At 46.5% G+C, this 15,876-nt stretch overlaps 1 protein-coding gene across 1 annotated transcript in view; it reads right to left on the bottom strand.

Moving 5' to 3' along the window:
- Positions 1-6,838, bottom strand: part of lcorl (ligand dependent nuclear receptor corepressor-like) — a 38,621-nt gene extending 31,783 nt beyond the window's left edge. Inside the window, exon 1 of the mRNA XM_071408465.1 lies at positions 6,672-6,838. Within this exon, the coding sequence (XP_071264566.1) occupies positions 6,672-6,768 (97 nt within the window). The 5' untranslated portion in view covers positions 6,769-6,838. The remainder of the gene's footprint in view (positions 1-6,671) is intronic.
- Positions 6,839-15,876: the final 9,038 nt, after the last annotated feature.

The following is a 15,876-nucleotide window of genomic DNA, read 5'->3' as shown; positions in this document are numbered from 1 at the left end:
AGCGTAAATAGAACCGAATATATTGATAAAAGTCACCTTGTACTAGAGAGATTTACACGGTTATCAAAACGTCACACCTACACGAAACACAGCCCTTATTTTAAGTGTTTCTAAAAATTCCCTATGGGAAAAATGATTGGTGAAAAAAACTATTGGAAACATTTCCCTGTTTGACCACTAGGTTTTATGGGTATTATGACACGTCCACTGTGGGGCTCTATAGTACCAACGTAAAGTAACATATCATACTAAATGGAGTGGCACGGATGTGTATAAAAAATAAATAATAATAATAAAAAAATTGAAAAAAATTACATTGTAAAACGTTTTTTTTCTGAGACCTGGTTACCAATTCTGCTCCTCGAGAGCAACTGGGCCATGTTCAGTACACAAACATTGTGGAACGCTGCAGATAGAAATAGCATGAACAGAGCTGACGTGATTCCTTATTTATGGTCTTATTCTACATGCCAGAGGCCGTGTCTATACTTGACACGAACATGCATCGTCTGCTATCAGAATACAAAAGATTGCATTAAAAAGACAGGTGCATTGTGGTCTGATTGCGTTGAGATCTGCCTGACCATCTCAGGAGGTCAGGGATGTATTGTGTGCGGATTTCTCCTCAGTCTGGACGTAAATCGTGCTCCCGAAAGCGCATACATTGGGCAACGTCATCAGCACTCCTCCCACAAGTCTCCAGAAAACTTGTTAGATAGCTAATATTTAGAAAAACACTTATTGGGCGAGAATTACCAATTTGTAAGTCGCTCTGGATAAGAGCGTCTGCTAAATGACTTAAATGTAAATGTAATTATGCTAACCCTTTTGCAATCCATTCATCTTTTCTTGCTTGCTAGCTTGCCGATTAGCTTCCGAGGTGAGCTGGCTAGTTAGCTACGGTCAGTAGTTATTGGAGACGGAGGCAGCGTTTCTTAGCCAGTCGAAATCATGAATCAGCTGGCATCATTTTTATGGATATATACAAAATAAAATGTCAATTGAGAAAAAAGTTTAAATGAAGTGTAGCTGTTTTGCAGTGTTTCCAGCTTTAGTTTGAAGCGATTGTGTTGTTGTTGTTGGCTGTGTTGTTGTTGTTGGCTGTGTTGTTGTTGTTGGCTGTGTTGTTGTTGTTGGCTGTGTTGTTGTTGTTGGCTGTGTTGTTGTTGTTGGCTGTGTTGTGTTGTTGGCTGTGTTGTGTTGTTGGCTGTGTTGTTGGCTGTGTTGTTGGCTGTGTTGTTGGCTGTGTTGTGTTGTTGGCTGTGTTGTGTTGTTGGCTGTGTTGTGTTGTTGGCTGTGTTGTGTTGTTGGCTGTGTTGTTGGCTGTGTTGTTGGCTGTGTTGTTGGCTGTGTTGTGTTGTTGGCTGTGTTGTGTTGTTGGCTGTGTTGTTGGCTGTGTTGTGTTGTTGGCTGTGTTGTGTTGTTGGCTGTGTTGTGTTGTTGGCTGTGTTGTTGGCTGTGTTGTGTTGTTGGCTGTGTTGTGTTGTTGGCTGTGTTGTGTTGTTGGCTGTGTTGTTGGCTGTGTTGTTGGCTGTGTTGTTGGCTGTGTTGTTGGCTGTGTTGTGTTGTTGGCTGTGTTGTGTTGTTGGCTGTGTTGTTGGCTGTGTTGTGTTGTTGGCTGTGTTGTGTTGTTGGCTGTGTTGTGTTGTTGGCTGTGTTGTGTTGTTGGCTGTGTTGTTGTTGTTGGCTGTGTTGTGTTGTTGGCTGTGTTGTTGGCTGTGTTGTGTTGTTGGCTGTGTTGTGTTGTTGGCTGTGTTGTGTTGTTGGCTGTGTTGTTGGCTGTGTTGTTGGCTGTGTTGTTGGCTGTGTTGTGTTGTTGGCTGTGTTGTGTTGTTGGCTGTGTTGTTGGCTGTGTTGTGTTGTTGGCTGTGTTGTGTTGTTGGCTGTGTTGTGTTGTTGGCTGTGTTGTTGGCTGTGTTGTTGGCTGTGTTGTTGGCTGTGTTGTGTTGTTGGCTGTGTTGTTGGCTGTGTTGTGTTGTTGGCTGTGTTGTTGGCTGTGTTGTTGGCTGTGTTGTGTTGTTGGCTGTGTTGTTGGCTGTGTTGTTGGCTGTGTTGCTGGCTGTGTTGCTGGCTGTGTTGCTGGCTGTGTTGTTGGCTGTGTTGTTGGCTGTGTTGCTGGCTGTGTTGTTGGCTAGCTCCTCTAAACAACAGTGTCCTGACGAGAGAACACATTTTCTATGCCAGGCGAAATCCGGGCCTCGTTACCTAACTGTTACGGATGCATCCAAATAAATGTCACTGGAAAACATCTTAAAACAATTAAAAATTATAGCTAATGTTGTTATTCTGGCTGCCCTGTACGTTAGCCGTAGTCGGTTAGCTAGCAATCAACGGATAAGAACGGAGCATTTAGAGCGAATGACTGGGTCGCGTCCATAGTTACAGAACAAAAAGACTGAACAACTGGGTCGCGTCCATAGTTACAGAACAAAAAGACTGAACGACTGGGTCACGTCCATAGTTACAGAACATAAAGACTGAACGACTGGGTCGCGTCCATAGTTACAGAACAAAAAGACTGAACGACTGGGTCACGTCCATAGTTACAGAACATAAAGACTGAACGACTGGGTCGCGTCCATAGTTACAGAACAAAAAGACTGAACGACTGGGTCGCGTCCATAGTTACAGAACATAAAGACTGAACAACTGGGTCGCGTCCATAGTTACAGAACAAAAAGACTGAACGACTGGGTCACGTCCATAGTTACAGAACATAAAGACTGAACGACTGGGTCGCGTCCATAGTTACAGAACATAAAGACTGAACGACTGGGTCACGTCCATAGATACAGAACAAAAAGACTGAACGACTGGGTCATATCCATAGATACAGAACACAAAGACTGAACAACTGGGTCGCGTCCATAGATACAGAACAACGACTGGGTCGCGTCCATAGATACAGAACAACGACTGGGTCGCGTCCACAGATACAGAACAACGACTGGGTCGCGTCCATAGATACAGAACAACGACTGGGTCGCGTCCATAGATACAGAACAAAAAGACTGAACGACTGGGTCGCATCCATAGTTACAGAACATAAAGACTGAACCACCGGGTCGCGTCCATAGATACAGAACAAAAAGACTGAACGACTGGGTCGCATCCATAGTTACAGAACATAAAGACTGAACCACCGGGTCGCGTCCATAGATACAGAACAAAAAGACTGAACGACTGGGTCGCATCCATAGTTACAGAACATAAAGACTGAACCACCGGGTCGCGTCCATAGATACAGAACAAAAAGACTGAACGACTGGGTCGCATCCATAGTTACAGAACATAAAGACTGAACCACCGGGTCGCGTCCATAGATACAGAACAAAAAGACTGAACGACTGGGTCGCATCCATAGTTACAGAACATAAAGACTGAACCACCGGGTCGCGTCCATAGATACAGAACAAAAAGACTGAACGACTGGGTCGCATCCATAGTTACAGAACATAAAGACTGAACCACCGGGTCGCGTCCATAGATACAGAACAAAAAGACTGAACGACTGGGTCGCATCCATAGTTACAGAACATAAAGACTGAACCACCGGGTCGCGTCCATAGATACAGAACAAAAAGACTGAACGACTGGGTCGCATCCATAGTTACAGAACATAAAGACTGAACCACCGGGTCGCGTCCATAGATACAGAACAAAAAGACTGAACGACTGGGTCGCATCCATAGTTACAGAACATAAAGACTGAACCACCGGGTCGCGTCCATAGATACAGAACAAAAAGACTGAACGACTGGGTCGCATCCATAGTTACAGAACATAAAGACTGAACCACCGGGTCGCGTCCATAGATACAGAACAAAAAGACTGAATGACTGGGTTGCGTCTCTGGCAACCGAACCAATAGAACGAACGACCAGCCGGCTTGGGTAGCAACCCTAGATTTGTGTCGGGACTATGGGTGTGATAGACTACATCCTGTTTGCTGAGTAGAGTGTTGGAGGCTATTTTGGTAAATGACATCGCCGAAGTCAAGGATCGGTAGGATAGTCAGTTTTACGAGGGTATGTTTGGCAGCATGAGTGAAGGAGGCTTTGTTGCAAAATAGGAAGCCGATTCTAGATTTAATTTTGGATTGAAGATGCTTAATGTGAGTCTGGAAGGAGAGTTTACAGTCTAGACGGGCGGGCAGCAATCGGTTGAAGCACTTAGTTTTACTTGCATTTAAGAGCAGTTGGAGGCCCCAGAAGAAGAGTTGTATGGCGTTGAAGCTCGTTTGGAGGGTTGTTAACACAGTGGTCCAACGAAGGGCCAGATGTATACAGAATGGTGTCGTCTGCATAGAGGTGGATCAGAGAATCACCAGCAGCAAGAGCAACATCATTGATAGATACAGAGAAAAGAGTCGGCCCGAGAATTGAACCCTGTGGCACCCCCATAGAGACTACCAGAGGTCCGAACAACAGGCCCTCCGATTTGACACACTGAACTCTGTCTGAGAAGTAGTTGGTGAACCAGGCGAGGCAATCATTTGAGAAACCGAGGCTGTCGAGTCTGCCGATAAGAATACGGTGATTGACAGAGTCGAAAGCCTTGTCAAAAACTGGCTGGTGTTGACAAGCACCCTCAGTTCATATGCATATTATTTCCTATTTAACGAAGTGATTGAAATGACCTTCATCCTCAATAGTCTATTCCAGCGTACTACTACGGGGGGGGGGGGGGGGAGACAAGCTACTCAACAAAAACAAATAATAATCTCCTCGCTATTCATGTTTAATACATTTGTTTATTTGAACTATGGAGGCTGCTACATCATTCAGTTTACATCTTGACTACTGAAGACTATCTGAAACAAGAGGTAGGCCTTGTGTGTGTGTGGGTGTGTGTGTGTGTGTGTGTGAGTATCATGTGTTGTCTATGCCTATTGAAATGACAAGTCGATCTCGCAAATGGGCCATTTATAACCGTTTGTAGTCTTAACATGGTGGTTTGTGGTAGATGGCTCCATATACCACGGCTAACGGCTGTATCCAGACACTTGGTATTGTGGTATTTTATTAGGATCCCCATTAGCTGTTGCAAAAGCAGCAGCTACTCTTCCTGGGGTTCCACACAGAACATTATAACATAATACAGAACATCAATAGACAAGAACAGAACTACATATATTTTTTGAAAAGGCAAGACGTGACTCTCTGTTCTGGGCCAGCTGCACTTGACTTTAAGCATCACGCTTAATGCCAATTTATTCTCGATTCGAAAATGTGGTCGGAGGCGCCATACGGAGGGAGTGAGGCAATTGCGGAGAGGCCAAATTGAGTTCCATACCACATCCCTCCCAAATGTTGTTACAATGCGGAGGGCTCCGTAATAGCTCCACGTTGACGTGACAGGTTGATGGTAGGTGGGGGGCGGGAGTTCCTGTATAAACACAAACTCACTTCCTTCGCAACAGCTCTGCTCGTAAGAAGTATGAATGCCCCTGACTTCTGCTGAGGCCATATCACAGTAAACGCTGTTCGGCCACTGCAGAGCGTTTAAAGAACAACCCTTAACCGTGATATATTGGCCATATACCATACCCCCTCATGCCTTATTTATTAAACCACAGCAGTCAAACAAATTTAATCGACATACATGGATGGATTAAAAAATCTGGTGAGTTTAAATTAAGGGTGAATTATATTTTCTCTTGCGACATAGTCAACATTTGTTTATTAAAGTTGCAATAATTATTTTCGTGAAAAACGAATTTTGCTTCCAACATCATTACAAGTTACGTCGATATTCCTTAATTTTGCGCGATAACATTATGGAAAAAGTGTTTATTGTACAAATGTGGCAACTCCTCTCTTGCATAAAAAAAGGAGGTGGGCTAGTTCAGGCCTTTTGGCTGGTCATTTGGCTAAATATTTGAACTTGACCTGGCAACCCTATTGGTAACATTAGTTAGCTAGCTAACGTTACACTCATAACCCCCTTCCCCAAAATAACCTAAACATTAGCCGGTACAAATCACGGTTGTCAATGTCTAGCTACATATTTAACAGCTGGCTAGCTAACATAACCTACAAAACAACTGTATAGCACGAAACTGTTATTCTAACATGTTTTACTAACAATTAACGTTAGCTGGGATACTTATCGACAAAATATAACGCAATCCTAACTAAACGTTAGCTATACAAATTAGTATGAAAATGTCTATCTATTTTTAAACCTGTTTGAGTGCAATGTTTACTGTTCTTTTCTATGTTTTTTTTGTTAATGTTGTGTTTTCTCACTTGGGTTTGTTAATTTCACTTGTTTCGCCAATGTAAACATGTTTCCTCCGTGACAATAAAGCCCCTCGACTCGAACGGTAGCTAGTAATGGTAACCATAACAAACACGTTAGCTAGCTAACCTAATCCAACTAGCTAGCATGCTAGCTGCTAGAAATCACGGATACGACTTCTGCCGGGGGGGTTACGGGACATACATTGAAACAGCCAAGACAGGACAAAGAAAATGGAGCCAACCGACATGGACATGCTAACGTTAGTTACCTGCAGTTAAGGCAGATTGCAAAGGTATCTAGCATTAGCGGCTAACGTTACAGCTAAACCGGGTTTAACTCTTGTTGCGGATCTTCCCTTTTGTACTTTGGGGATGTAATCGCTTACAAGTCAAAGCCATTAAAAAATATGCCTAGGATCTTCTTACCCACGCAGTTGATCAGTTTGTGCCGCCAGGTATCGAGTTCCCGCCTGAATCCTTTCCTTTCTACGGTGCATTTGGAGCTGCGGCACTGGGCAGCCATTCTGTCTGCCTCCTCCTTTCCCCCTGCTCTCTCCGTCTCTACGTGACGTCACCAGGAGTCAACCTCCGCTCATCCCGACTGACCTCTCTCTCTCTCTGTCTCTCTCTCTATGTCTCTCTCTCTCTCTGTCTCTCTGTGTCTCTCTCTCTTTCTCTCTCTTTCTGTCTCTCTTTCTGTCTCTCTCTCTCTTTCTCTCTCTCTCTCTGTCTCTCTCTCTCTGTCTCTCTGTGTCTCTCTCTGTCTCTGTCTCTCTTTCTGTCTCTCTTTCTGTCTCTCTCTCTCTTTCTGTCTCTCTCTCTCTCTCTCTCTCTCTTTCTGTCTCTCTCTTTCTGTCTCTCTCTCTGTCTCTCTCTTTCTGTCTCTCTCTCTGTCTCTCTCTTTCTGTCTCTCTCTCTCTCTCTCTCTCTATGTGTCTCTCTCTCTCCGGGTCTCTCTCTCTTTCTGTGTCTCTCTCTCTCTCTCTGTGTCTCTCTCTCTGTGTCTCGCTCTCTCTCAATTCAATGGGCTTTATTGACATGGGAAACATATGTTAACATTGCCAAAGCAAGTGAGGTAGATAATATACAAAGTGAAATAAACAATAAAAATTAACAGTAAACATTTAACATACAGAACTTCCAAAAGAATAAAGACATTACAAATGTCATATTATGTCTATATACAGTGTTGTAACGATGTGAAAATAGTTAATGTACAAAAGGGAAAATAAATAGGCATAAATATGGGTTGTATTTACAATGCTGTTTGTTCTTCACTGGTTGCCCTTTTCTTGTGGCAACAGGTCACACATCTTGCTGCTGTGATGGCACACTGTGGTATTTCACCCAGTAGATATGGGACTTTATCAAAATTTGATTTGTTTTCTAATTCTTTGTGGGTCTGTGTAATCTGAGGGAAATATGTCTCTAATATGGTCATACATTTGGCAGGAAGTTAGGAAGTGCAGCTCAGTTTCCACCTCATTTTGTGGGCAGTGTGCACATAGCCTGTCTTCTCTTGAGAGCCAGGTCTGCCTACGGCGGCCTTTCTTAATAGCAAGGCTCACTGAGTCTGTACATAGTCAAAGCTTTCCTTAAGTTTGGGTCAGTCACAGTGGTCAGGTATTCTGCCACTGTGTACTCTCTGTTTAGGGCCAAATAGCATTCTAGTTTGCTCTGTTTTTTTGTTACTTCTTTCCAATGTGTCAAGTAATTATCTTTTCGTTTTCTCATGATTTGTTTGTGTCTAATTGTGTTGCTGTCCTGGGGCTCTGTGGGGTCTGTTTGTGTTTGTGAACAGAGCCCCAGGACCAGCTTGCTTAGGGGACTCTTCTCCAGGTTCATCTCTCTGTAGGTGATGGCTTTGTTATGGAAGGTTTGGGAATCGCTTCCTTTTAGGTGGTTGTAGAATTGAACGTCTCTTTTCTGGATTTTGATAATTAGCGGATATTGGCTCTGCATGCATTATTTGGTGTTTTACGTTGTACACTGAGGATATTGTTGCAGAATTCTGCATGCAGAGTCTCAATTTGGTGTTTGTCCTATTTTGTGAATTCTTGATTGGTGAGTGGACCCCAGACCCCAGACTCACAACCATAAAGGGCAATGGGTTCTAGCAAGGAACCGCCCTTGCTGTCTCTGCCTGGCCGGTTCCCCTCTCTCCACTGGGATTCTCTGCCTCTTACTCTAATACAGGGGCTGAGTCACTGGCTTACTGGTGCTCTTTCATGCCGTCCCTAGGAGGGGTGCGTCACTTGAGTGGGTTGAGTTACTGACGTGATCTTCCTGTCCGGGTTGGAGCCCCCCCTTGGTTTGTGCCTTGGCGGAGATCTTTGTGGGCTATACTCGGCCTTGTCTCAGGATTGTAAGTTGGTGGTTGGAGATATCCCTCTAGTGGTGCGGAGGCTGTGCTTTGGCAAAGTGGGTGGGGTTATATCCTGCCTGTTTGGCCCTGTCCGGGGGTATCGTCGGATGGGGCCACAGTGTCTCCTGACCCCTCCTGTCTCAGCCTCCAGTATTTATGCTTTTATGTATTTATGTATTTCTCCTGTCTTATCTGGTGTCCTTTCTGAATTTAAGTATGCTCTCTCTAATTCTTTCTTTCTCTCTTTGACCTGAGCCCTAGGACCATGCCTCAGGACTACCTGGCCTGATGACTCCTTGCTGTCCCCAGTCCACCTGGACGTGCTGCTGCTCCAGTTTCAACTGTTCTGCCTGCGGCTATGGAACCCTGACCTGTTCACCGGACGTGCTACCTGGTTAAATACATTTATTTAAAAAAATGTAATGTACTGTAAGGGCCCAGAATCTGTGCAGAAGATCTAGGTGCTGCTGTAGGCCCTCCTTGGTTGGGGACAGATCTAGGTGCTGCTGTAGGACCTCCTTGGTTGGGGACAGATCTAGGTGTTGCTGTAGGCCCTCCTTGGTTGGGGACAGATCTAGGTGCTGCTGTAGGCCCTCCTTGGTTGGGGACAGATCTAGGTGCTGCTGTAGGCCCTCCTTGGTTGGGGACAGATCTAGGTGCTGCTGTAGGCCCTCCTTGGTTGGGGACAGATCTAGGTGCTGCTGTAGGCCCTCCTTGGTTGGGGACAGATCTAGGTGCTGCTGTAGGGCCTCCTTGGTTGGGGACAGATCTAGGTGCTGCTGTAGGACCTCCTTGGTTGGGGACAGATCTAGGTGCTGCTGTAGGCCCTCCTTGGTTGGGGACAGAAGCAACAGAACATCAGCAAACAGGAGACATTTGACTTCAGATTCTCTCTCTCTCTCGCTCTCGCTCTCTCTCTCATCTATCTATCTATCTATCTATCTATCTATCTATCTATCTATCTATCTATCTATCTAACTTTATTTGCATTCAAAAACATATGTTTACAAGTGAAATAGATAATAAACAAAAGTAAACAATCGAAGAATGAACAGTAAACATTACACTCACAAAAAGTTTCAAAAGAATAGAGAGAAATGTCCTATTATGTCTCTGTTCAGTGTTATAATGATCTCTCTCTCTCTCTCTCTCCAAGCACACACAATGTGTACATTGTACAGCAAGCATCATCATCCTCTGAATGCAGAGACTAAGTCTCCTATGTTGGGGACAATGACACAGACGGTGTATCTATGGTTCAGACGGGCTGTGTTTACACAGGAGCCTAATTCTGATTATTTATTTATTTCCCCCCCCACTAATTTGTCTTTTTAACCAGTCAGATCTGATCTTTAGCTAAATTGTTCTGCCTGTGTAAACGCTGCCTCGGTTAGCATATCTCTGCATATGTAGATAGTCTATACCATCTATAGTCTATGTAGAGAGTCTATACCATCTATAGTCTATGTAGAGAGTCTATACCATCTATAGTCTATGTAGAGAGTCTATACCATCTACAGTCTATGTAGAGAGTCTATACCATCTATAGTCTATGTAGAGAGTCTATACCATCTATAGTCTATGTAGAGAGTCTATACCATCTATAGTCTATGTAGAGAGTCTCTACCATCTATAGTCTATGTAGAGAGTCTATACCATCTATAGTCTATGTAGAGAGTCTATACCAGCTATAGTCTATGTAGAGAGTCTATACCATCTATAGTCTATGTAGAGAGTCTATATCATCTATAGTCTATGTAGAGAGTCTATACCATCTATAGTCTATGTAGAGAGTCTATACCATCTATAGTCTATGTAGAGAGTCTACACCATCTATAGTCTATGTAGAGAGTCTATACCATCTATAGTCTATGTAGAGAGTCTATACCATCTATAGTCTATGTAGAGAGTCTATACCGTCTATAGTCTATGTAGAGAGTCTATACCATCTATAGTCTATGTAGAGAGTCTATACCATCTATAGTCTATGTAGAGAGTCTATACCATCTATAGTCTATGTAGAGAGTCTATACCATCTATAGTCTATGTAGAGAGTCTATACCATCTATAGTCTATGTAGAGAGTCTATACCATCTATAGTCTATGTAGAGAGTCTATACCAGCTATAGTCTATGTAGAGAGTCTATACCATCTATAGTCTATGTAGAGAGTCTATACCATCTATAGTCTATGTAGAGAGTCTATACCATCTACAGTCTATGTAGATAGTATATATCATCTATAGTCTATGTAGAGAGTCTATACCATCTATAGTCTATGTAGAGAGTCTATACCATCTATAGTCTATGTAGAGAGTCTATACCATCTATAGTCTATGTAGAGAGTCTATACCATCTATAGTCTATGTAGAGAGTCTCTACCATCTATAGTCTATGTAGAGAGTCTATACCATCTATAGTCTATGTAGAGAGTCTATACCATCTATAGTCTATGTAGAGAGTCTATGCCAGCTACTGCATCAGAGGGTAGTGAGGGTCTGCACAACGCATCACCGGGGGCAAACTACCTGCCCTCCAGGACACCTACACCACCCGATGTCACAGGAAGGCCATAAAAGGTCATCAAGGACAACAACCACCCGAGCCACTGCCTGTTCACCCCGCTATCATCCAGAAGGCGAGGTCAGTACAGGTGCATCAAAGCAGGGGACCGAGAAACTGAAAAACAGCTTCTATCTCAAGGCCATCAGACTGTTCAACAGCCACCACTAACATTTAGCGGCCGCTGCCAACACACTGACTCAACTCCAGCCACTTTAATAATGGAAAATTTTTGTAATAAATATATCACTAGCCACTTAATAATTAATAATTGGATGTAATAAATGTACCACTAGCCACTTAATAATGCCACTTAATATAATGTTTACATATCCTACATTACTCATCTCATATGTATATACTGTACTCTATACCATCTACTACATCTTGCCTATGCCGTTCGGCCATCGCTCATCCATATATTTATATGTACATATTCTTATTCATTACATTACACTTGTGTGTATAAGGTAGTTGTTGTTAAATTGTTAGATTACTTGTTGGATATTACTGCACTGTCGGAACTAGAAGCACAAGCATTTCACTACACTCGCATTAACATCTGCTGACCATGTGTATGTGACAAATACAATTTGATTTGATTTGAGGAACGCTCCCTCCAAGCCTCTAGCAACAGACCCTGAGATGGGGTGGCAGGTAGCCTAGTGGTTAGAGGAGGCAGGTAGCCTAGTGGTTAGAGGAGGCAGGTAGCCTAGTGGTTAGAGGAGGCACGTAGCCTAGTGGTTAGAGGAGAGGCAGGTAGCCTAGTGGTTAGAGGAGGGAGGCAGGTAGCCTAGTGGTTAGAGGGGGGCGGCAGGTAGTCTAGTGGTTAGAGGAGGGAGGCAGGTATCCTAGTGGTTAGAGGAGGGAGGCAGGTATCCTAGTGGTTAGAGGAGGCAGGTATCCTAGTGGTTAGAGGAGGCAGGTATCCTAGTGGTTAGAGGAGGCAGGTATCCTAGTGGTTAGAGGATGGAGGCAGGTATCCTAGTGGTTAGAGGAGGGAGGCAGGTATCCTAGTGGTTAGAGGAGGCAGGTATCCTAGTGGTTAGAGGAGGGAGGCAGGTATCCTAGTGGTTAGAGGAGGCAGGTATCCTAGTGGTTAGAGGAGGCAGGTATCCTAGTGGTTAGAGGAGGCAGGTAGCCTAGTGGTTAGAGGAGGGAGGCAGGTAGCCTCGTGGTTAGAGGAGGCAGGTATCCTAGTGGTTAGAGGAGGGAGGCAGGTATCCTAGTGGTTAGGGGAGGCAGGTAGCCTAGTGGTTAGAGGAGGCAGGTAGCCTAGTGGTTAGAGGAGGGAGGCAGGTAGCCTAGTGGTTAGAGGAGGCAGGTATCCTAGTGGTTAGAGGAGGGAGGCAGGTATCCTAGTGGTTAGAGGAGGGAGACAGGTATCCTAGTGGTTAGAGGAGGCAGGTATCCCAGTGGTTAGAGGAGGGAGGCAGGTATCCTAGTGGTTAGAGGAGGCAGGTAGCCTAGTGGTTAGAGGAGGGAGGCAGGTATCCTAGTGGTTAGAGGAGGCAGGTATCCTAGTGGTTAGAGGAGGGAGGCAGGTATCCTAGTGGTTAGAGGAGGGAGGCAGGTATCCTAGTGGTTAGAGGAGGGAGGCAGGTATCCTAGTGGTTAGAGGAGGGAGGCAGGTATCCTAGTGGTTAGAGGAGGGAGGCAGGTATCCTAGTGGTTAGAGGAGGCAGGTAGCCTAGTGGTTAGAGGAGAGGCAGGTAGCCTAGTGATGAGAGGAGAGGCAGGTAGCCTAGTGGTTAGAGGAGAGGCAGGTAGCCTAGTGGTTAGAGGAGAGGCAGGTAGCCTAGTGGTTAGAGGAGGCAGGTAGCCTAGTGGTTAGAGGAGGCAGGTAGCCTAGTGGTTAGAGGAGGCAGGTAGCCTACTGGTTAGAGGAGGCAGGTATCCTAGTGGTTAGAGGAGGGAGGCAGGTATCCTAGTGGTAAGAGGAGGGAGGCAGGTATCCTAGTGGTTAGAGGAGGGAGGTATCCTAGTGGTTAGAGGAGGGAGGCAGGTATCCTAGTGGTTAGAGGAGGGAGGCAGGTATCCTAGTGGTTAGAGGAGGGAGGCAGGTAGCCTAGTGGTTAGAGGAGGGAGGCAGGTAGCCTAGTGGTTAGAGGAGGGAGGCAGGTATCCTAGTGGTTAGAGGAGGGAGGCAGGTAGCCTAGTGGTTAGAGGAGGGAGGCAGGTAGCCTAGTGGTTAGAGGAGGGAGGCAGGTATCCTAGTGGTTAGAGGAGGGAGGCAGGTAGCCTAGTGGTTAGAGGAGGGAGGCAGGTAGCCTAGTGGTTAGAGGAGGCAGGTATCCTAGTGGTTAGAGGAGGGAGGCAGGTATCCTAGTGGTTAGAGGAGGGAGGCAGGTATCCTAGTGGTTAGAGGAGGCAGGTATCCTAGTGGTTAGAGGAGGGAGGCAGGTAGCCTAGTGGTTAGAGGAGGGAGGCAGGTATCCTAGTGGTTAGAGGAGGGAGCCAGGTATCCTAGTGGTTAGAGGAGGGAGGCAGGTATCCTAGTGGTTAGAGGAGGCAGGTATCCTAGTGGTTAGAGGAGGCAGGTATCCTAGTGGTTAGAGGATGGAGGCAGGTATCCTAGTGGTTAGAGGAGGGAGGCAGGTATCCTAGTGGTTAGAGGAGGCAGGTATCCTAGTGGTTAGAGGAGGGAGGCAGGTATGCTAGTGGTTAGAGGAGGCAGGTATCCTAGTGGTTAGAGGAGGCAGGTAGCCTAGTGGTTAGAGGAGGGAGGCAGGTAGCCTAGTGGTTAGAGGAGGCAGGTATCCTAGTGGTTAGAGGAGGGAGGCAGGTATCCTAGTGGTTAGGGGAGGCAGGTAGCCTAGTGGTTAGAGGAGGCAGGTAGCCTAGTGGTTAGAGGAGGGAGGCAGGTAGCCTAGTGGTTAGAGGAGGCAGGTATCCTAGTGGTTAGAGGAGGGAGGCAGGTATCCTAGTGGTTAGAGGAGGGAGGCAGGTATCCTAGTGGTTAGAGGAGGGAGGCAGGTATCCTAGTGGTTAGAGGAGGCAGGTAGCCTAGTGGTTAGAGGAGGGAGGCAGGTATCCTAGTGGTTAGAGGAGGCAGGTATCCTAGTGGTTAGAGGAGGGAGGCAGGTATCCTAGTGGTTAGAGGAGGGAGGCAGGTATCCTAGTGGTTAGAGGAGGGAGGCAGGTAGCCTAGTGGTTAGAGGAGGCAGGTATCCTAGTGGTTAGAGGAGGGAGGCAGGTATCCTAGTGGTTAGAGGAGGCAGGTAGCCTAGTGGTTAGAGGAGGCAGGTAGCCTCGTGGTTAGAGGAGGCAGGTAGCCTAGTGGTTAGAGGAGAGGCAGGTAGCCTAGTGGTTAGAGGAGAGGCAGGTAGCCTAGTGGTTAGAGGAGGCAGGTAGCCTAGTGGTTAGAGGAGGCAGGTAGCCTAGTGGTTAGAGGAGGCAGGTAGCCTACTGGTTAGAGGAGGGAGGCAGGTATCCTACTGGTTAGAGGAGGCAGGTATCCTAGTGGTTAGAGGAGGGAGGCAGGTATCCTAGTGGTTAGAGGAGGGAGGTATCCTAGTGGTTAGAGGAGGGAGGCAGGTATCCTAGTGGTTAGAGGAGGCAGGTATCCTAGTGGTTAGAGGAGGCAGGTAGCCTAGTGGTTAGAGGAGGGAGGCAGGTAGCCTAGTGGTTAGAGGAGGCAGGTATCCTAGTGGTTAGAGGAGGGAGGCAGGTATCCTAGTGGTTAGGGGAGGCAGGTAGCCTAGTGGTTAGAGGAGGCAGGTAGCCTAGTGGTTAGAGGAGGGAGGCAGGTAGCCTAGTGGTTAGAGGAGGCAGGTATCCTAGTGGTTAGAGGAGGGAGGCAGGTATCCTAGTGGTTAGAGGAGGGAGGCAGGTATCCTAGTGGTTAGAGGAGGCAGGTATCCTAGTGGTTAGAGGAGGGAGGCAGGTATCCTAGTGGTTAGAGGAGGCAGGTAGCCTAGTGGTTAGAGGAGGGAGGCAGGTATCCTAGTGGTTAGAGGAGGCAGGTATCCTAGTGGTTAGAGGAGGGAGGCAGGTATCCTAGTGGTTAGAGGAGGGAGGCAGGTATCCTAGTGGTTAGAGGAGGGAGGCAGGTAGCCTAGTGGTTAGAGGAGGCAGGTATCCTAGTGGTTAGAGGAGGGAGGCAGGTATCCTAGTGGTTAGAGGAGGCAGGTAGCCTAGTGGTTAGAGGAGGCAGGTAGCCTCGTGGTTAGAGGAGGCAGGTAGCCTCGTGGTTAGAGGAGGCAGGTAGCCTAGTGGTTAGAGGAGAGGCAGGCAGCCTAGTGGTTAGAGGAGAGGCAGGTAGCCTAGTGGTTAGAGGAGGCAGGTAGCCTAGTGGTTAGAGGAGGCAGGTAGCCTACTGGTTAGAGGAGGGAGGCAGGTATCCTAGTGGTTAGAGGAGGCAGGTATCCTAGTGGTTAGAGGAGGGAGGCAGGTATCCTAGTGGTTAGAGGAGGGAGGCAGGTATCCTAGTGGTTAGAGGAGGGAGGCAGGTATCCTAGTGGTTAGAGGAGGGAGGCAGGTATCCTAGTGGTTAGAGGAGGGAGGCAGGTATCCTAGTGGTTAGAGGAGGGAGGCAGGTATCCTAGTGGTTAGAGGAGGGAGGCAGGTATCCTAGTGGTTAGAGGAGGGAGGCAGGTATCCTAGTGGTTGGAGGAGGGAGGCAGGTAGCCTAGTGGTTAGAGGAGGGAGGCAGGTATCCTAGTGGTTAGATGGGGGAGGCAGGTAGCCTAGTGGTTAGAGGAGG

The sequence above is a fragment of the Salvelinus alpinus genome, chromosome 6, assembly GCF_045679555.1.
Source record: "Salvelinus alpinus chromosome 6, SLU_Salpinus.1, whole genome shotgun sequence".
NCBI lineage: Eukaryota > Metazoa > Chordata > Actinopteri > Salmoniformes > Salmonidae > Salvelinus > Salvelinus alpinus.
The sequence above is the reverse complement of the archived record's forward strand: the minus strand, read 5'-3'. Positions and strand labels throughout refer to the sequence as shown.